At 39.4% G+C, this 24,195-nt stretch overlaps 1 protein-coding gene across 1 annotated transcript in view; it reads right to left on the bottom strand.

The window, feature by feature from the left end:
• TPD52L1 (TPD52 like 1) overlaps nt 1-7,172 on the bottom strand; it is a 40,670-nt gene extending 33,498 nt beyond the window's left edge. Inside the window, exon 1 of the mRNA XM_007946588.2 lies at nt 7,059-7,172. Coding sequence (XP_007944779.2) covers nt 7,059-7,106 — 48 coding nt within the window. The 5' untranslated portion in view covers nt 7,107-7,172. The remainder of the gene's footprint in view (nt 1-7,058) is intronic.
• Nucleotides 7,173-24,195: the final 17,023 nt, after the last annotated feature.

The raw sequence follows: 24,195 nt of genomic DNA, 5'->3' as shown, positions 1-24,195 counted from the left end.
TAAAACCCACTCATCTTTATTATCTTTGTTTCCTAATATGGCAGGCAAAAGTTCCCTTCATTATCTGACAGAAGGTATAGTTTCAGGACAAGAAATTTTACACAACTCCATAAACAGAATATTGTCTTGTCTGTGGAGTCATTTCAAGTATCCTCTTCATAGGCCAAGTTCAGAGATAATGAGTATTGGCCATTGTTGATGTCATGGTCACAAAATGTTAGTACTCAAAGGATCCTAAGAATTTTAACAAATACGCCTCCTCCTTCACAGATGAGGCTGCTTGATTGGAGCTGAGACTGGAATCCAGTTTTATCTCAATACAGTTGTCTCCCCTTATTCATGGGGGCTTTGTCCCAAAACCTCCAGTAGATGCCTGAAACTGCAGATAGTACCGAACCCTATGTATGCTAGGTCTTTTTCTATACATATACACTATAACCAAAACCAAACCAAACTCACTGCCATCGAATCGATTGTGACTCACAGCAACCCCTGCTTGAGTTTCTGAGGCAGTATCTTTATGGATGTAGATTGCCCAAACTTCCTTCCAAGGAGTAGCTGGTGGATTTGAACCACCAGCCTTCTGGTTAACAATCAAATGCCTTAGGCACTATGCTACCAGAGCTCCCTATATACCTATACTCACTGCCGTCAAGTTGGATCCAACTCATGGCAAACCCTCCTTGGGTTTCCAAGGCAGCATCTCTGTGGAAGTAGATTGCCCAATCTTCCTTTCAAGGAGTGGCTGGTGGGTCAAACCCACCTGGTTAGCAGTCAAATGCCTTAGGCACTACACCACCAGAGCTCCTTATATACCTATAGTAAAGTTTAATTTATAAATTAGACACAGTAAGAGATTAACAACAATAACTAATAATAAAATAGAGCAATTATTAAGAAAATAAGGGTTACCTGAAAACAAGAAATGTGATACAACAAGAGTTAATCGGATAATCAAGATAGCTACTAAGTGACTAGCGGGTGGGTAGTGTATACAGAGTAGATATGCTGGACAAAGGGATGAATCATGTTCTAAGTGGGACAGAGCAGGATGCCAAAGATTTCATTGCACTACTCAGGGTGGTGTCCAATTTAAAACTTATGAATTATTTATTTCTGGAATTTTCCATTTAATATTTTCCAGCCACAGTTGAATGAAACTGGGGAAAATGAAACCACAGATAAAGGGGGGCAAATGTATTGGTCAAGATTATTTCAGCAAAATAAACATTTTAAGAAAGTAAATCTTTACTGTAAAATAAGCAAATTAGGTTAATTCTTTTATACAGGCATACCTCAGAGATATTGCAGGTTTGCTTCTAGACCACCGCAATAAAGTGAATATCACAATAAAGTGAGTCACACAAATTTTTGGTTCCCTAGAGCATATAGGGGAGCTCTGGTAGCATAGTGCCTAAGGCACTTGACTGTTAACCAGAAGGCTGGCGGTTCAAACCCACCAGCCACTCCTCGGAAGGAAGGTTGGGCAATCCTACTTCCTAGTGATACTGCCTTGGAAACCCAAGGAGGGGTCGCTATGAGTCGGGGCCGACTCTACGGCAAATAACAACAACAACAACAACAACAACAGAGCATATAGAAGTTATATTTACACTGTACTGTAGGCCAGTAAGTGTGAAATAGCATTATGAAAAAGCTTATAATATTGTGAGAATTTAAAAATGTGACACAAAGTGAGCACATGCTGTTGGAAAAATGGCATCATTAGATCTGTTCAACGCCGGGTTTCCACAAACCTTCAATTTGTAAAAAACATGGTATCTAAGAAACACAATAAAATGAAGTGCAGTAAAATGAGTCATGTCTGTACTATGATTTGAGTTATGGATTCTTTCAGTACCCTTTTTAAAAGCCTCCCCTTTTTGGCAAGGTTGTAGTCACTGCTTGGTCACAGCCAGCTACCCAGAGGTACCGAGTAGTTGAACCTGTGGGCTTGGGACCATGGTCGCAGAGGACATCAAGCTCAATTGGCATAACATACTACACAAAACATTGTTGCACCTCCTACTGTGGCAAGGGAGCTCTGGTAGCATAGTGGCTAAAGCACTTGACTGCTAACCAGAAGGCTGGTGGTTCAAACCCACCAGCCACTCCTCGGAAGGAAGGTTGGGCAATCCTACTTCCGTAGTGATACTGCCTCGGAAACCCAAGGAGGGGTCGCTATGAGTCGGGGCCGACTCGACGGCACATAACAACAACAACAACAACACTGTGGCAAGTAGCGGCTGAGATCTTAAAAGCTTGCAAGCTGCCATCTAGATGCAACAATGGGTCTCTCCTTGTCCAGAGCAAAGAAGAATGAAGAAAACCAAAAATTCATGGAAACAATTAGTCTTAGCGACTGGTACACCATCCGATCTGCAGCCTATACATCTATGAGACAGAAGAAATAGATGATGCCTGGCTACTACTGTCAACCACTTAGAAGAACAATGGGGAACAAAACTCAAAATCATTTGGAAAAAAAGAAAAAAAGAGTGGGGAACAGGTTTGCTGGCCCGATGGAGCCTGGTGGAACCACTGAGACCATGGCCCCTAGCTGCCATTCAGGTCTGGAATTGAACGCACACCTGTGGCTTCTAGCCAAACAATGGACAGGCATTTACCTGAGGTAGATACACTCCTTGGAGAGAACAAGCATGAGAGAAAGAAGGGCTGCTCAAACACAGGGAGATAGCTCAGGGGGTAGGAGTGCATGGAGGGATGGACACAGGGAAGAGGTAGCTATTGGGAGGAAGTGGGAGGGGAGAATTTGCATTGTGGTAAATTGTGGTCAATGTCATGAGACAAAGTGTATGTGAACTGCTGTATGGAAAGGGTATTTGCTTTGTAAATTTTCACCCAAATCACAATAATAAATAAATAAATAAAAATAAAATAAAAAGTAATCCTAAAAAAAAAAAAGCCTCCCCTTTTTTCAAACAAAAACTACGCTTAACAATTTACTAAATCAAACTTTATTATGTAAGTTTTCTTAGACCTCATGATACAAACAAACAAAAAACAAACTCATGCTAGAAAAAAATATATTTCTTACTAAAAGTTAAAAAAAAAAAAATATGTGTCAGGGATCCCCAAGACCATCTCCAAGGTTGGGGATCTAATAAAAAGATGCACAAGATGCAGCACGTAATTGTAATCGGGGCTATGATTTATCACAGTGAAAGGATAAGAAGCAAAATCAGCAAATATAAATATCCACTAAAGATATAAAATAATTCACGTTAATTATAAGTATTAATTACACATTGTGGTGGTTATGTTTGTGTGTCAGCTTGGCTAGGCCTGGTTGAGTGGCTGGGCAGCTAGATGTAGTATTCCCCATGATGAGACTGGTAATCAACTTCATGGTGGAATCTACTGGGAGCAGCTGAGTGTCTGCCTCCTGTATATAAGGAGCAGCTTTGAGAATGGTCTCTGGCCTATGGCACGCTTGAACCCTGCATGCAGCTGTGTTGTTGCTCAGCAGCCTGCTATGCTCTGCCGACCTTGGGACTTAAAATGGACTTAAATTAATGTCCTGCCATGTGGTTTGGTAACATTGCGACTGTGCCTTTTACTTATTAACCTTGGGGCTTCTCAGCCTCAGCAGCCAGCAGCTGTTTGAGTGAAGAAATGCCTCTAGCTTCAGTGGGCTGGGAGCAGGAGGCAGAGCTGGACCCCAAGGTTGAGGAGCTTTCATCCAGTCCCTAGAGCCTGGCATTTTGAACTTGGACTTAAAGATTCCAAATTGTAAGAATAAACTGTTTGTTAAGGTCATCCCATTTGTGGTATATTTCCTGTCAGAGCACCACTAGGTAGCCAGAACACACATCTTCTGTGGACAAACCACTGTACTAGATCATAGGTGATACTGGTCTCTCATTCAAGGAACTTTTAAGACACACATATTACATGACTGTAATAATAACTTAAAAAGTAAATGGTGTTCACAGCAAATTTTTCTCTTAAAGTAAAAAATCTGTCCAAGATTTAAGACTTTTGGACACTGTTGGCTAATTTTACGTCTCCCACCAAAAGGACAAATCTTCCTATTGCCAGCACTTGGCAAGCACACAAAAATACGTTGGCTGTGTAAGTAAGTGGAGTTCTACCATCATCCAAAGTCTAAGGGCATCTCTATAGGAATATTAACACAAAACAGTGCAGAGTAAGGCTGAGCAGAGGGGAGAAGAGGAGGGCTGGAGAAAGAGGGATTTGGCATAGCCAGAGGTCAGTAGGAGGTTATGAGGAAACCAGGAAAGGGAATGAAATGAAGAAGAGACTAGATTCCTGGTACACTCTAAAACCTCTTTTAAACAAAACAGGCAGAGGTTAGATGTCCATGTACACAAGACCTTACTTTGGACCGTGGCCACAACTGATTGCCTGACTTAGAGGTAATGACCTAATAGCTTGGCCAGTTTCCTGTGAGACATCCTGTTTCCTGAGTCACCAACAGACCCAAAAGGTCTTTCCTCAGACAAAAAGGATTTGCCCAGACCAGGAGCCCATGAAAATAAATTTGTGAAGGTTTGAGAGACAGGAGCTGAGTCATCTGAAAGATGGTCTAGTTTTTCAAGGCTAGTTGAGTTGGGTCTCTTATTATAATTAAATGCTGGCACATGCAGTAATCTGAATGTATCTATGATCTGAAACACAATTTGTTTTGTACGAGTGTGTGTGCCTATGTATATGTGCGCCCAGGTGTCTGTGTGTAAAAGGGTGGGGAAAGCAGATTTCAGAAAAGAATGAGCATAAAGCAGAGGTGGCTTCAGGTGGAGGAAGAAGAAAAGGAAAATTAAGAAGAAGAAATGCCAAAAGTACATTGCTTTATTTTCCATTTGGCCTGGGCTGTACAGCTGTCCCCATGTGCTCTGGGAGTTACCTGATGTGACTTTTGGCAAGATGCAACAGTTCCTCATCCCTGAAGAACTGAGAAATAAGAAGCAACAAAGTGAATGCATTCTGAATGAGGCCAACACAAATCCCAATAACTTGGACACAATAACAAGGAGTCTAGTGATACTTTCAAAAGTCAGGTTCAAAAAGTCTTAGGAATGACATGAGCTGGAAGCTGATTGACGTGGCCTATGAAACAAGAATTTATGAAAACACTGCTAAATTTTTATGTTCATTAGGGTATTCAATTTAGACTGTTCACCTTTCTCTTGATTATTAAAGTAATGTGTGTTCATTTTTGAATATTTTGAAAGTATAGAAAACATGAAACAAACACACATACACAAACACAATGTGTGCATATACGCATGTATATCCCAATACTCCCAGAACTCAGAAAAATAAAGGCATTTTTAATAGTTTACACATAACAAAGTTATGTGTTTCTGAACTTAAAAAGTCGTTTCTGAACTTCAACTAGGACAATAAAGGTGAAGGAGCTAAACATTCACTTTGAACCAGTCTGCAGACTACAACTTTTGGACACTGCAACTGACGTGCACAGGTCATGAACCAGAATTCCAGGCTTAAGAAAACGTGGAGCTACTCTGTTATGTGTCAATGACGACTTTGGTCTGTGCACTTCGGCATATGTGCCCAATCTGTGAACTGTGTGGTTTTGGTTCATTGACCACAGACAGACACAGCTAAAGACAGAGCCTATTTGATTAGAGGCACTGTGCTTACTGAAATAATCTCTGGCTGCACCAGAGAACAGGCTGCTCTTTCATTTTATAATGAAGTTTTCTTAGGGTGTGTTCTTTGAAACCACTTGAAAAGTCTTTAATCTTATTACAAACTAGTTGACATTGAGTCACTTTCAGCTCATGGTGACCCCACGTGCTCCACAGGGTTTTCAGTGCTGACTTTTCAGAAGTCGATCACCAGAATTTTCTTCCCTGGTGCCTCAGGATGGACTCAAACCATCAGTGTTTTGGTTAGCAGCTGAATACATTAACCGTTTGAACCAACCAGGGATTTTACTATCATTCTAATCTATCATGGGAACTCTGGTGGTGTAGTGCCTAAGGCATTTGACTCTTAACCAGAAAGCTGGTGGTTCAAACCCACCAGCCACCCCTTGGAAGGAAGACTGGGCAATCTACTTCTGTAGAGATACCTCCTCGGAAACCTAAGAAGGGGTTGCTAGGAGTCAGATTTGACTCGACAGTAGTGAGTTTGTATGTATGTATAATCTATCATAAACACTTATTTCCAAAAAATTAGCTGCTGAAAATCCTACAGAGCACAGGTCTACCTGACACGTGGGGTCTCCATCAGTTGGAATCGACTCAACAGCAACTAGAAAAGAAGGCAATCATAAACACAGACTATCAGAATGCCAGAGCTTCCAGCGTCTGCAGTGAGTGACTGGGTTCCATCAAGTTTCTAAGTGATTTATGAACTCCCTAGTGTTCTGGTGGGAGCTCTGGCAGCGTAGTGCCTAAGGCATTTGACTGCTAACCAGAAGGGTGGCGGTTCAAATCCACCAGCCACTCCTCAGAAGGAAGGTTGGGCTAGCTACTTCTGTAGTGATATGGCCTTGGAAACCCAAGGAGGGGTTGCTGTGGGTCAGATTCGACTTGAGGGCAGTGAGTTTGGTTTTAGTTGTGTTCTGGCTAAAAAAAATAAGGGGTGCATATTAAAAACAAAGTACCATTGTTGCTTAAGCAGCACAACCATTCATTTTACCGCTGTAATCAACGGGCACGGGACAACTGTTGTTACTGCCGTTGGGTCAATTCCAACTCATGGTGACTCCCTGTGGGCAGAGTAGCACCGATGCTCCACAGGGCTTTCAAGGCTGTGGCCTTTTGGAAACAGATCACCAGGCCTATCTCCCAAGGTGTCTCTGGGTGGGTTTGAAATGCCAATCTTTCAGCTAGTGGTTAAGCACATACCATTTGTGCTACCCAGGGAAAACGAACAATTAGCATTACAAAAATTCTCTGGTAAAATGAATAATCTTGCAGTGTATTCATTTATAAAATTGTATTAAATGAGACACATAATTTTCATATGTGACCTATACCAAACTCTCAATAACTCTCAAGATGCAGTGATAGAAATATGAACAATAAGATTACTAACCATACCTGAACTAATTCTGCCTTTAGCTCCTCTTTTTCCTCTTCTGATAGCATGCTAGGAAAGTCAGCACTGGCTACTGCATCTTCATCTCTTCCTTGCAATGGTTCAGTCTCCAACAAACCTTGAGGCAAAATTGATAAAAGAGAATGCAATTTGAAAATGAATTTACTCAATTTCCATTTCCACAGTCTGAAGAACTAGATACTCTGACTGACCTTCCCACTGAAAACAACTAAAAATTTTAGAAAAAAAAGTCTTTCTAAATGTCTGATGAGCTTCTAAGAAAGGAAAGGACACTAAGAAGCCTCAAAATTAGTTAAAGTGGAAACCTAGAGATGTAAACCAAGCACACTTTTGCCAAGTTCTACATTTGCCAAATTGGTGAATTCCAGCTTCAGTTTTTCACGGTCTCATTGTGTGCAGGGGGCGGAGGCCACCCAAGGAGGAGAGTTTAATATGAGATCCCCGTACATAAATATCAGTCCCCATGGGATGTACCCTCAGAGTGCGGTGAATTAGAAATAAAGACTTCACTACCCATGGGGATCTGCAAAGCAAATTGCCTGTTTTGAAAGTCAGCACCAAATGGACAGAGCAAAAAGTCCTCCCTCTGAGAACTCATAGTCCTGAGTGGGAGTGCGTGGGAGCTTTCAACTTGACTATGTGCTACCTGGGAGGTCCAAAACCACCTCAAGATAATAATTTAAAATATTAAAGTCTTTTTTCCACTTCACATATAGTATTATATAAAGACACACATGGAACTTGGAGCAGCTGTGGCCGCAAGCAAGTATCACTGACAAACTGATTCTGGCAAAGTGGAAAGAGGAAGTGCCAGGATCCTCAATGAAATCACTGTGCCACAAACTAGCCTGGAATTGCTCTACTCCTGTTATGTGAGCTAAATGCCTTATTATGTGAAAAATGTTTGTCATTTAAAAAAAATAAAAGATGAAGTTCCCTAGGTAAGGCCCTCTAGCCCCTGGCATTCTCAAAGGCATATGTTCTCTTGAAGACCCAGCAAACAGACCCATATGTGTTTGAAAAATTCATTTATGATATGACTTATGACAGTACTTATACATGCATGGGTAAAGGAAGGCCTTTTAATAAATTATGAAAATAAATATACATAATCAATTCAACAGTTTATTATGTATTAAAATTGTTACTTTTTATTACATATGGAAAAAGTAAAATTGGGCACTTTCACACCATACAAAGTCAAAACTTCAGAACATATGGAGTCAGAATATTATAGTAGAAAATATAGGAGTTTGTATCTATGTACCCTCGGGTAAGAAGAAAATTCTTAAGCAAGACACCAAAAGGGGCAAGCCAGGAAAGAAAGAATGAATAAAATTAGAAATGTCTCTTTATCAGAAATACTATATGGAAAATAAAAAGATAAGCCACTAAACAGAAGAAGGTATATACCACATGTATAACTAACAAAATATTAGTTCCAAGTATATACAGAATTCCTACGAACCAATGAAAAAATAGAAATAAAACTCAAAGATAAACAGGCAGAATGACCTGGACAGACCCTTTATAGGGAGGAATCACAAATGGTTAATAAACGTAAGATGCTCACCGTCACTGATGGTCAGAGAAATTCCAGTCAAACCACTCCACATTCACTGTATCAACAAACATTTGGAAGCCTGATATTGTGGGGTAATGGTGACGATGAGAAGAATGAAAACTCTCATATGTAAGAGTAGATATGTCTATCGTTGTCTATTAAAGTTGAGCATTCCCATACCCTACAACCCAGTGATCCCACTACACCCACATTTATACCCAAACACTCTTGTACGTGAGCACCAGAAGGCATTAACAGGAACTTTCTTGGTAGCACAAACGGTAAGTCATACAAAAGACCGTAAACAAGAGAATGTATAAGTAAACTGTAGTACATCAACACACTGAAGACATGACCCTAACAAAACAATTGAAGGACAACTCCCCAACGCAGTCCTTTCAGTGACTCAAGGAACAAGCTCCTTAGTGAAAACATGTTGCAGAAGAGTGAAAATGAATGATTCAATTTACATGAAACCCAAACCATGCAAAAATAGATAAAGCATTATTTAGAAATAAAATGATTTAGTAAAATTTTAAGGAAAGAATAAAAAATTCAGAATGATGGTTTTCTCTGAGGAGGGAAGGAAGGAGATGGGAGCAGGGGTGTTATGGGGGATGTCACAGTTCATCTGATAGATGGTTTTCTCAATTTCTGTGCATGAGTATTTTCTGCACTTTATACTGATTTTGTAAATAGTCAGAATCGAAATAAGTGGGTTTGGTTATGGGTTTCTATTGTTGTTAGTTGCTGGTCAGTTTGCTCTGGCTTATGGCGACACCATTCACAACCAAATGAAACACCAGCCAGTTCTGTACCACCTTCATGATCAAAGCACTATTTTGGATAATAATATGTTGTTATCCATAGGGTTTCCATTGGCTAAAATTTGGAACTAGATCATCAGGCCTTTCATCCTACTGTGTCTTAGTCTAAAAGTTCCAGTGAGATCTGGTTGCCACAGGTGACTCTGCTGGTATTTGAAAAAATAGTAGCAAAGCTTCTAGGACCATAGCAACACATGAGCCACCACAGAAAGACAAAACGACAGGTGGTAGAAATAAAATGATCCATTATTAATAAAATCATTATTAATCATGTTGTTAGTTGCTGCCAAGTCAATTTCCACTCCAGAGTACCCCCCATGTGCAAATGAAGCTGGACTCCTAGAGTTTTCAAAGTGTCACTTCTCAGAAGCAGATTGGCAGGCCTGTCTTCTGAGATGCCTCTGTGTGACTTTGAACTGCCAATCTCTCGCCCAACCATTTGCTTAACCGTTTGCATCTAGAAAATAATGATCATTTCAGTCCATCTTTCTTTTTTGTCCTTTCTTCTCTGCATGTTGTTGTTGTTGTTATGTGCCGTCAAGTCCGCCCCGACTCATAGCAACCCCTCCTTAGGTTTCCAAGGCAGTATCACTATGGAAGTAGATTGCACCATCTTCCTTCCAAGGAGTGGCTGGTGGGTTTGAACCGCCAGCCTTCTGGTTATCAGTCAAGTGCCTTAGGCACTAAGCTTCTATGCATAGGTATGTATATTCATGCACACATACACATCAATAATGTATTTACTGCTGTGAACTTGATTTATTTATTCATGATCATCCATCCATATCTAAAAGTACATATTTACATTTATGTATTTTTTTATATATGCATAGTATCTAAATTCATTTATGATCCATTACATTCTGTTGTTGGGATGCTCCAGTGAACATTTTGTAGGTAAGTCATTAGGCAAAATCTTGATTAATTCCTGTACACCGAATTACTGAGAAAAAGGACATGGCTATTTTAAACCGATCACCAGAATAGCTCCCAGAAAAGCAGTACCAGCTTTATGTTATCATCAGCAACCTATCAGAATACCTCTATATTCTCTGTACAATAATATAACTAGGTTATTTAAAGGGGAAAAACATCATTATTCGTGCTAGCAAATATTTATGTGTACATGTGGCCAATGTATTCTCAGTGTCCTAGGTATATGATAACTGTCTAAATCAGGAATCACCAGCAATTCCAAACACAGGTACAAGAGTTGGGCCCAGAAGATAAGCTGCCCTCTGCTCTGGGGGTTAGGAGAGAGCTATAGCAGGAAGCTACAAGACTTGGTCTTCTCCCTATCTTGGCCCTCCTAGCAACTTAATGCTATTGCTCGAACTGAGTTAGAACCCAAATCCTCAACTGTCCCTCGTATTTGACAATATGAGAAGAAGGGAATAGACAATAGTCCCAGGCACTTAGACTTTTCAAGTCATCAAGCATCTTTAGCATCCTCCTACATTTTAGGAATAAAAATAAATAAATACTCATTTTTAATTGATGATATATGAATTTAGAGAAAGACTGACCCAGTACCCAGAAGGTAGCTTCTACTTCTTGAAGGAGAGATGTTTTAACCTTACAAAGTGAGATATTTGTGCTGGGCTTCAGCTCTGATCCATCACACAACCAGTTTCTCATAGACATCGTGGATCTCTCAAAGTCTCACTTCAACAGACCACCCAGTCATGCAATCTACCCAGAGACCAGGTTGTTGGAATGAAGAGTCAAGGTCTAATTAGCCCAGTTGCCTTCTGCACTCATATCTTGAAATTAGATGTTAGTCTCCCATTTTATTTTTCTACTTATGCATATAGTCTCCTGCTATACACTCATCTAGTGGGTGGTGTCTGAGCTGTACAGTTCAGAATAGGATGTCATGTAAACACAGACAAAATGAAAACAAGTCCTGCTGTTTTCAGAACATGTTTGACTCACTGGCTTAGAGAAGCAGCAGATTATAAAATCAAAGGATAATTCCAGAGTCAAAGTGTGGGTAAAAAGAGGAGTTGGATAATAAAGTTATTAACCAGTGAGACTGAGATAGAACCAGGAGAAAAATAAAGAGGCAATAGGTAAGACATTTCAGGTGACAGAAGATGATGTGATAAGAGAAGTAATGAATATAAAATTACCTAGTTGCCATGGAAGCAGATATTTGAGAAGATTGAAAACATATTTTTTAATAAAAGCAATTGTCAGTGGGCAAAAATACTCAAGAATCACAGTGTTTGGCAGGTACCAGTACATTATGGAGGGAAGAAGTGGTGTTTCAGTGGTAGAATTCTCATTTTCCAAGTGGGACACCTGAAAACAATTCCCAACCAGTGCACCTCATGTGTCATGATCACCTGTCTGTGTGTGTTGCTATGCTAAACAAGCTTCAGTGGAGCTTCCAGACTAAAACAGACTAGAAAGAAAAGTCTGGCAAGCTACTTCCGAAAAATCAGCCAGTGAAAAATCCTATGCGTCACGAGAACAGTCAATTTGCAACCAATCATAGGGATGGTGTAGGACCAGGCAGAGTTTTGTTCAGTTGTGCATGGCCTGAGAGCCAACTAGTCAGCAATTAAAAACAAGAAGCCTTAAAGCACTTGTCAAACGCTACCATGTGCCTTCTTTCACTATGACCAAAAATTGGCCAGCGATGCTCCATTTAAGTCCCATCCACTGGGCTGAATGATATGACAAACTGAACGGGGTGCAACTGAAAAGTGATTGTGGCTGGACTTGCTGATGGGGACCCACACTCCTAGGACCTGGACTGAGAGTTTGGGGCAGTCTCACATAGCTGGGGCTCTAACTCAAGTTGGTCTGGCTCCAAAGCCTAGAATCTTTTTGTCTCACAACTAATTAAAGACCAGTAAACAAAATGTTGGGTAGTATAAAATGAGAGATGAGCTTTAGATGAAAGTCCTTCCTTCAGCTTTGATATGAAATCACCCATTGGCATCAACATACTTTTAGCATATTCTGTCCAACACATTTGTGGATTAGGTCATGCCTTCATGCTCAAGACTGAGATAGTATAGGTAGGTATGACTTAAAATGGTTCCAACTATGATTTTGGATCATGACTATATCCTGCACTGTTGGCAAATATATAAAAGTGACAGCATTTCTTTAATAGTAAAATAATTGTGTTGTTGTTGTTATGTGCTGTCGAGTCGGCCCCGACTCATAGCGACCCCTTCTTGGGTTTCCGAGGCAGTATCACTACGGAAGTAGGATTGCCCAACCTTCCTTCCGAGGAGTGGCTGGTGGATTTGAACCGCCAGCCGTCTGGTTAGCAGGCAAGTGTCTTAGCCACTATGCTACCAGAGCTCCCAAAATAATTGTGTATATGTGTGTATATACTATATTGGGAATTAACAAATAAAACCTATAGTATAACAAAGAAAAGGGACAAAAGTATAAACTTTGAGAAAAGAATACAAAATTATCCCCAAAATTAATAAAAGAATAAATGCAATAAAATAGCATAAATGAAAATTTACATGGTTTAAATAATAATTTTAAGATTGTAATATTGATTGCTTAATTATATTTCCTTCATAATGCTTGTAAAAATAACCTCAGGCATCTTTAACATAAAACGTCAAAATAGCTACATTTATTCCCCAAGGAGAAAACAATATTGAGCTAAGATCATTTTTGTTGGATTTTTGATTATCTTGAAGTGCACAAAAATGAATGTAAGATAACTTTAGAAGAGTGGAAATTAAAGATATAAAACAATTTATTAGAATCCTAGTTTCTGTACATTTACTAAACATACCACACAAGCCTAAATATTCTTTCTTATGCACATCCATAATTGAATTGTTTTTCATTCATTTACTAATAACCTGAATCCAGCCTATTATTGAATCACACATATAAGAGACAGGGTCTTAAATGTGTTTTTTCCTGTTGCTCTGGAATTTTGGCAGAAGCTTCCAATGTCAGAATAATACAATGGGAGCCTTCCATCCCCACATCCTAAAGCCAAAGCTTGAAGCTTAATAAGTGACATGCTAAAAGTTTTAAAACAGGTTCTGCTGGGGTAGGGATTCACTTACCTCTAGCCTTTTAGAGTGATGTTAAAGAACATGGACATAGCAGCACTATAGACAACTTGAATACACAGATAAGCAATAATAAAAAAGAAAAAAAGTTATATATCCAACCTCCAATGATCACTACTCTCTGATACCTTTATCTTTCTAGATCTTACCTATATATTGCAGTACTTACATTTTTTCATATAACATCTTTGACTTCTGAATATTCTTAACATTAAAAATATATACAACTAATCAATAGTTTTTTTTTTTTTTTTTTGCTGTTGTTAGGTTGGCCTACACTCCAGTTTGTTAGCCCTTGATCCAGATTAAACAGTTATTAATATTTTGCTACATTTGCTTTCTCTTAAATGTATTTGTATATATTGTTACCGTTAGGTGACATCAAGCTGGTTCCAACTCATAGTGACCCTAATGTATAACAGAACAAAACACTGCCTCATCTAGCACTACCCTCACGATTATTACTATGTTTGAGCCCATTGTTGCAGTCACTGTGTCAATCCATCTTATTGACGGGCATCTTCTTTTTTGCTCACCCTCTACTTTACCAAGCATGACATCCCTGTCCAGGGACTGATGCCTTCTGATAACATGACTGAAGTACAAGAAAAGTCTGGCCATTCTCGCTTCTAAGGAGCATTCCGACAATACTCCTTCCAAGACAGATTTGTTTGTTCTTCTGGCAGTCTATGGTATGTTCCATATTCTTTGCCAAGACCACAATTCAAGTACATCAACTCTTCTGTAGTCTTCCTTATTTACTGTCCAGCTTGCACATGCATATGACACTACTGAAAACACCATGGGTTGGGTCAGATCCACCTTAATCTTCAAAATGACATCTTTGCTCTTTAACGCTTTAAAGAGGTCTTTTGCATGATATTTGCCTAATGCAAAACATTTCACGTCTTGACGGCTGCTTTCGTGGGTGTTGACTGTGGATCAAAGTAAAATGAAATCCTTGATAACTTCGATCTTTTCTCCATTTACTGTGATGGTGCTTATTGGTTCAGTTGTGAGGATTTTTGTTTTCTTTATGTTGGGGTATAATCCATTATGAAGGCCGTAGTCTTTGATCTCAATCAGTAAGTGCTTCAAGTCTTCTTCACTTTCAGCAAGCAAGGTTGTGTCTTTTGCATATTGCAGGTTGTTAATGAGTTTTCCTCCAATCCTGATGCTGTGTTCTTCATACAGTCCAGCTTCTCAGATTATTTGCTCAGCATACAGATTGAATACATAGGGCGAAAGGATAAAACATTGCCACATACCTTTCCTGATTTTAAGCCAAGCAGTATCCCCTTGTTCTATTCAAATGGCTGTCTCTTGGTCTATGTACAGTTTCCTCATTAGCACAATTAAGTGTTCTGGAGTTCCCATTCATCCCAATGTTATTCATAATTTGTTATGATCCACACAGTCGAATGCCTTTGCATAGCCAATAAAACACAGGCAAACATCTTTCTGGTATTCTCTGCTTTCAACCAAGATCTGTCTGACATCCATAATGACGTCCTTCATTCGATACCCTCTTCTGAATTCAGTTTGAATTTCTGGCAATTCCCTGTCAATGTACTGCTATAAACATGTTTGAATGATCTTCAGCAAAATTTTACTTGCCTGTAATATTAATACTGTTTGACACTCTACACACTCTGTTGGGTCAAGTGTCTTTGGAATCTTCTATCACATATATGGATCTCTTACAGTTGGTTGTCCAGGTAGCTGCCTTCTAAATGTCTTGGTATGAATAAGTGAGCACTTCCAGCTTTGCATCCACTTGTTGAAACATCTCAGAGGGTATTCCATCAATTCCTGGAGCTTGTTTGCTGCCAATTCCTTCAGTGCAGCTTGGACTTCTTCCTTTAATTCCATTAGTTTTTGATCATATGCTACCTCCTAAAATGGTTGGTTGTTGACCAAGCCTTTTTGCTAGAGTGTCTTTGTGCATTCTTTCCATCCTCTTTGATGACTCTGGCATCATTCAATACTTTGCCCCTAGAATCCTTCAGTATTGCAACTTTAGGCTTGAATTTTGTCTTCTGTTCTTTCATCTTGAGAAATGTTGACCAAGTTCTTCCCTTTTGGTTAGATAAATCAAGGTCTTTGCCCATTTCATTATACTACTTCACTTTGTCTTCTCAAGCTGCCCTTTGAAATCTTCTGTTCAGATCTTTAACTTCATCATTTCTACCATTAGCTTTAGCTACTCTCTATTCAAGAGCAAGTTTCAGAGACTCTTCTGACATCCATGTTGTTCTTTTCTTTCTTTTCTGTGTCATAAATGACATATTGCTTTCCTCATGTATGATGTGTTCCTGATGTCACCCCACAGCTCATCTGGTTTTCAGTGATTGGAGTTGACTACATCAAATCTATTCTTCAGATGACCTCTAAATTCAGGTGGGATATCATCATAGTCATATTTTGGCCCTTGTGAATGTGTTTTAATTTTCTTCAGCTCCAACTTAAACTTACATATGAGCATCTGATGGTCTTTTTTGCAGTCAGCCCCTGGACTTGTTCTGACTGAATATACTGAGCTTCACCATCATCTCTTTCCAGAGATGTAGTCAATTTGATTCCTGTATATTCCATCCAGTCAGGTCTATGTGTATGGTCACCATTTATCTTGTTAGAAAAGTATTTGCAATGAATAGGTTGGTTTGTTTTTTTTTTTTGGAAAAATTCTGTCATGTGATCTCCAGTATTATTTCTATCACCAAAGCCATATTTTCCAACTTTCACATAATAATCAGCAGTAATTATCAATGCATCTTGATTGCATGTTTGGTCAACTTCAGCTCACAGAAGCTGGCAAAAATCTTCAATTCCTTCATGTTTGGCTTTAGTGGTTGGTGTGTAAATTTGAATAATAATAGTGTTATCTGGCCTTCCTTGTAGGTGTATGGATATTATCATATCACTGACAGTACTGACAGTACTGTACTTCAGGATCGATCTTGAAATGCTGTTTTTGATGAGGAATGTGATGCCGTTTCTCTTGAATTTTCATTCCTGTCATTGTAGACCACACAATTGTCTGATTGTAAATGACCAATACCAGTCCATTTCAGCTCAGTAATACTTAGGATTTAAATCTGTATACATTTCATCTCATTTTTGACAGCTTTGAATTTTCCTAGTTTCATATTTTGACATTCCACATTCTGATTATTAATGGATATTTGCAGCTATTTCTTCTCATTTTACATCATGGCATACCAGAAAATGAAGGTCCCAATAGTTTACTCCATTCACATCGTTAAGGCCACCTCTACTTTGAGGAAGCAGCTCTTCTCCAGTTGTATTGTGAATGCCTTCTAACCTGAGGGGCTCAGGTTAGACAATTTTTTTCCTGCTATTCATAGGGTTTTCAGTGGCCAGTTTCCTCAGAAGTAGACTGCCTCTTCCTTTTTCCTGGTCTGTCACAATCTGGAAACTGCAATGAAATCTGTCCCACATAGGTGACCATGCTGTCATTTGAAATACCAGCAGCATAATTTCCAGCATTACAGTAACACACACAAGCCACCACATATGATAAAGTGATGGATAAGTGGTGGTTTTTTTTTGCTTTGTGGCATATAAGTCAATGAGTATCTTAAATTCTTTGGCATCTTAGATTGCAAAAAAATCTAACATTTTACCAACTTTTACAGTCTGAAACTGATCAAATATGCAACCAAGATACATTGATAATTACTGGTAACTGAATGTGAAAGCTGAAAACAAAAGAAGGATCAATACTTGGGAAATATGGCCTTGGTGACAGAAACAATGCAGGAGACAACATGGTAGAATTGTGCAAGATCAATGACTTATTCATTACAAATACCTTTTTTCAACAACACAAATGGTGACTACACAAACAGAAACCTCACCAGATGGAATAGACAGGAATCAAATAAACTACATCTGTGGGTGGAAAAAGATAACAGAGAAACTTGATATCATCAGTCAGAACAAGGTCATGGGCCAACTCTGGAACAGACCATCAATTGCTCATATGCAAGTTTAAGCTGAAGCTGAAAAAAATTAAAACAAGTCCATGAGAACTGAAGTATGACATTGAGCATACACTACCTAACTTTAGAGACTATCTCAAGAAAAGATTTCACATGTTGAGCATGAATGAACGAAGATCAAAATCTGAATCTTTTATAATAAGTAGTAAGCAGACCTTCCTGACCTTTGCTTTGGAGGGATTCATTGCTTTCATTATCCTGGCCAGTAAGAAAGCTGACTTTGGCTCCAGAGGAAGACATCATATGTATCTTATGAGGCTATTCACTATAAACATCCTTGAGAAGATAGTCTGGAAAACAGGCTGCCAATGTTTCTGCTTGTAAAATGTGCAGGAATGCAAGAGACCTATGGAGAACTGTATACTCATGGTGGTAACTTCTCATTTTTCAAATGAAGAAATAATGTTTCTGGAAGTTAAATAACTTTCCCAAGCTCACATAGTTAATAAATGGGAGACTTGACCTATCAGGTTAAAAGTTCTTGTTTTCTCAACTTGACCATACCACTGCCTGAAGAGGTCAGACAAGAACAAAAATGTCCCTTCTCTCCCAGCCAAGACCCTATATAAAGCCCTTGCAAACAGGGAATTCTGATGCTTCCTAGGATTAGGAATTACTGAAGGTCAAGGTCTGTAGTCCTAAAATCTGCAGTCTCCCCTCTCTTGAGCACTGGGAAGAGTTCAGGGTGGGTTTATATCATCCAAACCACTTAAAAAAAAACAAAAACAAAACAAAACTCCATGCATCTCCATTGCTTCCAGCATAAATCAGAAAATTCTTATGCTAGCATTCAAAGCCTGCTCCAGCTGCCTGCAAGAGATCATTACAACTGGACTTCATATGATTTTCCCACCAAAGCCCCTAATCCAGCCAGGCTGTCATACCCAGTATCCCTCGGACATGTTCTATTCAGTCCTGTGTTTTCTGTGCCACGTGGTTACTCTCAAAAGCATCTTTCCTCTCTCTTCCTCTTCAATCTCCATTTTTAAGAAGCATATCAAATTGTCAACAACACTAGAATAACAAGTCTCATGTTTTGTTCCTTAATTATATCTAAAATGTTGATGTTTTTGCTTTTTGTATCCATTGTTATATATACTATAAACTACATTATAAGTAGTAGGAAGGCACATAATACTGTATATTAGCATAACACTTAACTTTATAAAGAAAATATTTCAGATACTGTCCTGTAAAAGTATACTGTACTTCTTAAAATATGAAGAACACATGAGTCACCACTATTAATAGCATTGTTTTCTAAAGCTTTGGTTTCATTTAATAATATACCTAAAAATAAAATCATATCTGTGATACTTGGTCTGAGAATATATTTATCAGTTATATAAAGAAAGATTTTATGTGTTTATCAAGTCTTTTATCTGAAGACACTTCTGAGGATTCAGCAGATTAAACTGAATTCTTATATATCTTTCCATCTTTTTTTTTTTTTTTTTAATATGCTGTTTTGGTGAAAATCCAAATAGATTAAAATTGACCCTTCTCTCTGAAGGAAAATTTGTGACTGGCCAAAACTGACTCTAATCTCTAAAGAAATATTTGTGATTGGCCAAAACCTAACTGGCTAAAGATGGATGTGTGATGATATTACAGATAGAAATCAAGAAATATATGTAACTATATCCTTTCATTCTCATTCACCTGTCTGTACAAGGCAATTATCTTTTGACTACAAGAAGAAACACCTTGATATAAAATTCTCAAGTTAACTGTGTATTAAGGAAAGTCACCAAAATTCAATGGAATACTAAAGATAGTGAAACATAAATGGTACCCGAGAGCCAGCTCAATATCATGTGGCACTGAAGAGTAGGTAATCTTCAAGGATCTCAAACCAATTAAATGTTTTTTGATAGACATCAATTCTACAATCAATTCTGTGGCTGAGAGCTAAGCAGGACTTTTACCCTACTCCATGGATTAGAATCTCAAGAGTCTCAACTGACTCCACTTACCCAAATCTTTCCTGGTCATGTGCCCAAGCCATGTATTTGGATGGTCCTAAAGACACTGGAAGCTACAGAAATTTGGGGTGATGGCTATGACCTGCTTGCTCAATGGCTAAAATGACACCGCCCAAGGGCATGGGAATGGCTTGTTTCATGGCATTATTTCACTGGCTAACTACAAGAAACTACTTTCGTCATTGCGTTAAGACACAAGTTTAATTACTTTTTAAGACCACCTGGCCATCCAGCCTGGAATACTCAGGTTGGCTGCATATTTGAGAAATCATTGTACTCCAAGCTGTCACCCCTGTTTTCCTAGGGTTCAGAAATTTCATTTTACCACTTCATACGGTGGTGATGAACTCTTGGATGAGTTTCTCCTGGGAGATTGATTTACCAAGTACATCATATATCTATGGCAAGTTCTGTGCTCTAATTCCTCAGAAGAAAATTTACTTTAGAAATGAAATGAAGACCAAAAGATTATTTGCTAAGCATTGAGACAGAATTATAGGATTTCAAACTATTGTATCATTTAATATATTGTATTTTAATTGCATGATTCATTATCTTTCTCCTCCTTTAGATTATGAGGTGATTTATTTGCTATATTACTACTATTTTGCTTATATTAGGGGCTCAGTCAATATTTGTGGGGTAATTTAATTCATTATCATGCCTTACATATGCACTATTCAAAGGCCTACAAATTAAATCTACTGTGCCAGTGGGGAAGGAGCTCTGGTGCTCAGCTGCTAACCTAAAGGTCAGTGATTCAAATATACCAGCTGCTCCATGGGAGAAAGATGTAGCAGTCTGCTTCTGTAAAAATGTATAGCCTTGGAAACTTGATGGGACTGTTCTACTCTGTCCTATAGAAGCTCTGGTAGCGTAGTGCCTAAAGGCACTTGACTGCTAACCAGAAGACTGGCGGTTCAAACCCACCAGCCACTCCTCGGAAGGAAGATGAGGCAATCTACTTCCATAGTGATACTGCCTTGGAAACCCAAGGAGGGGTCGCTATGAGTCCGGTACGACTTGACAGCACATAACAACAACAACAACATAGGACTGCTAGGAGTCGGAATTGACTCTATGGCAATAGGTTATGCCAGTGGGGGCATCTCTCTTCTTGTAATGCTAAAAATAAAATGACCAAAACTTAAAACCAATGTACTGTTTATGTGTCAACTTGGCTAGGCCTGGTTTTGAGTGTCTGGGCAGCTGGATGTAGTTATTCCCTATGATGAGATTGACAATCAACTCCATGGTGAAATCTGCCATGAGCAGCTCAATAGGCATGTGGTCTCTTCCATTATACAAGGAGACACTTTGGGAATGGTCTGCAGCTTTTTGGCATGCCTGGACCCTGCATGTAGCTGAGTTTTCATTTAGCAGCCTGCCATGATGGCCTGCCAGTCTTGAGACTGTTTCTGGACTTGAACTAGTGGCCCACCATGTTGTTTGATAATCTTGGGACCGTGCCTTTTTACTTGTCAACCCTGGGTTTGCAGCCTCTGATGCCAGCAGCTACCTGAGTGAAGAAAAACCTCCAGCTTCAGCGGGCCAGGAGCAAGAGGCAGAGCTAAAGCCCAAGGTCAAGGGGCTTTCACCCAGCCCCTAGAGCTGGCACTCTGAACTCAGACTTCTAGCCTCCTTAACTGTAAGAGAATAAATTCCTGTTTGTTAAAGCCATCCATTTGTGGTATTTTCTGTTAGAGCAGCACAAAGTAACAAAACAACAGTCGTTGACAGGGGTAGCAAATAACATGTGATAGAGAAGTAACCATCAGCAGGCAGCATTGTATCGGCTGTATTGGTACCATTCCTTTTTCTTAGTTGTCTAGTGCTGTAGGAGCTCTGATGGCATTGTTGTTGTGTTTGCTGTCGAGGCAGAGCTGACTCACAGCAACCCCTCCTTGGGTTTCCAAGGAGGTATCACTATGGAAGTAGATTGCCCAGTCTTCCTTCCAAGGAATGGCTAGTGGGCTTGAACCACCAGCCTTCTGGTTAGCAGTCAAATTTGACAGCTAACCAGAAAGCTGGTGGTTCAAACCCACCAGCCAGCCACTCCTCGGAAGGAAGACTGGGCAATCTACTTCCATAGAGCTACCACCTCAGAAACCCAAGGAGGGGTCAAATAAATTCCATGGCAGTGAGTTTGGTTTATTGGTTTTTGCCATAACAGAAATACCACAAGTGGATGACTTTAACAAACAGGAATTTATTCTCTTATAGTTTAGTAGGCTAGAAGTCTGAATTCAAAGTGCCACCTTTAGGGGCTGGGTGAAGGCCCTGAATTCTTGGATTTCAGCTCTACCCCCTGTTTCAGGCCCACTAGAGCTGAAGGCTTTTTCTGACTCATACAGCTTCTGGCTGCTGAGGCTGAAAAACCCAAGGTCAACAGGTAAAGTGGCACAATCCCAGCCAAGATCAGTGGGCAACATGGCAGACCACCGGTTCAAGTCCAGGAACAATGCCAAGACCATCAGGCAACACAGTAGGCCAAGACTTGGCCAAATGCAGGGACCTGCCTCAAAGTTTCTCCTTATATACCAGAAGCAAGCCACACTCTGAAAGCAACTCATTAGCTGCTCACAGCAGATTCCAGCATGGAGTTGATTCCAATCTCGTCACTGGGGCTAAACGCATTCAGCTGCCGAGCCCTCAAAACCATGGCCCAGCCCAGCTGACACACAACCTTAAATACCATACCTTTCATGTTCTTTCTTGTGTATAGCCCTCGGAGACTTCATTAAGAAACTCAACTTCTGCTTGAGTTGATACATTTATGTTTATAGATAGGATACATTTTAAAAGCTTTCCTTCATTTGAAAAGCTACAAGTAAATGAAGTGAGAAAGATTAAGATGAATTAGGATGTTCATAACAAGATAGTTGACCTTGGAATGTTGGTTCCATTTTGTAATAGAAGACACCTACAGCAGTATCTTATCCAACATCCCAACAAGGCAAAAATTTGTAGGTACCTGGAACTGTTTACGGTAGAAGGGTACCTCTTTGTGTTACCAGGACACAGCTGTGTTGTGTTTTCCAACCTATGTATTACTTTATGTTGTTTGTTGTTGTTGTTATGTGCCGTCGAGTCAGATCTGACTCATAGCAACCCCTCCTTGGGTTTCCAAGGCAGTATCACCATGAAGGGAGATTGCCCAACCCTCCTTTCGAGGAGTGGCTGGTGGGTTTGAACCGCCAGCCTTCTGGTTAGCAGTCAAGTGCCTTAGGCACTATGTTACAGACTATATCAATAAAAGATTGAAAAAAAAAAAAATAAAGAGAACTTTTTGGAGTAAGTCAAGGGAAGAAGTATCAGAAGATATCAGGTTTTCAGAAATGAAAGGCAGAAATAGAGAAGCTGAAGTTCCTTACAAGTTGTATGGTAGACAACTTCCCCCAGGGGCTGGTTTTGAACTTCACTCCAGTCGGGTCAATTTGAGTCACTTGCAAAGAGTAAGCTGCTCAGACCCGAGCTTTTATTCCAAAAGTAATGTCACATGACCTTACCCACACCAATGGCATCTGCTGTATTGTTAGCATTTCAGTGACTACACCCAAAACCACAGGAAAACACTAAGTCAAATTTAAATTAAAAGATATATAATATTTACCTCAAATCTTCTCAGCTTTTCCAACTTTCTACCTTTCAAGTATAAAATTCATGTATTTGTAATGGGCTTTCTATTTAAAATCATTATTTGCTACCTTTGAAAGGCACACTTTGACATAAAATAGATGTACACTGGATAAAACTGCAACACAGACCAAAACAAAACAAATTAGCCATAAAAACACTGCAACCACCAATTTGTGGAAAAAGCAAAACAAAACAAACAGTGATGGGAAAACTAAAAATGGCTAGTGTTCCGGATAGATGGTCTCTAGGAATTTCCTTCTTTGCATAAACTCCCGCTGCACAAGGAAAAAATAAATACAAACTACTGCAGGAATGTGTATAGACAAACCAAAAATAGCTAGAGCATCCAAACCTTTAAACCCTCCTCTACACATCCCTAACCCCACTGCACAACTCCCCATACACTCATACACATTTAAATTTCCCTTTCATGAACTTGAAAAAGGAAGCCAAACCTGATGAAAGAGAAACCTCCAAATTAAACACTCAGCCTTAGATTCTTGCCTTGAGCAAGAAGGGAAACAGGCTCACTTATTCTGTAAGAAAACAGGAGGGTAATAAATTCCTCTGAATTCTAAGTCATCAATAAAATAGAAAGTAGCATTCATTTAAAAGGAAATCATTTTTTGTCTTCCCATGCTCTCACAAATAGACCTGAAGACTGGATTCTCCATTCATTTATTTGGTTAATGGAATTTCCCTGAGACACCCAAGCTATAGCCGAGGGCTCTGGGATGAGTTTTTCATCCACTCCAACCCCACGAGTTGTGTCGTCAGCTCCACCGGACAGGCTACCTCCTTGGTCCTTCCTTGAATGCTACGGGTCTTTGTAAAGTGCTGGATCACCTTTTAGGGCTAGTGTAGGAAAAATAGTAAAGCCATTCCCTTGGCAAATGAAGATATCACTATGAAGACAAAGGAGAAAATGTATCTTTTTCTTAAAGCACATTTAAAGAAAACAGTAAATACTGAGAAAAACTTCTCTGACAACTTCAGCTTTTTTTTTGGGGGGGG

The sequence above is a fragment of the Orycteropus afer genome, unplaced genomic scaffold, assembly GCF_000298275.1.
Source record: "Orycteropus afer afer isolate SDZICR_OR568_19922 unplaced genomic scaffold, OryAfe1.0 scaffold00167, whole genome shotgun sequence".
Lineage (NCBI taxonomy): Eukaryota > Metazoa > Chordata > Mammalia > Tubulidentata > Orycteropodidae > Orycteropus > Orycteropus afer.
Note: the sequence above shows the minus strand (reverse complement) of the source record. Positions and strands in the feature narration are given on the sequence as shown.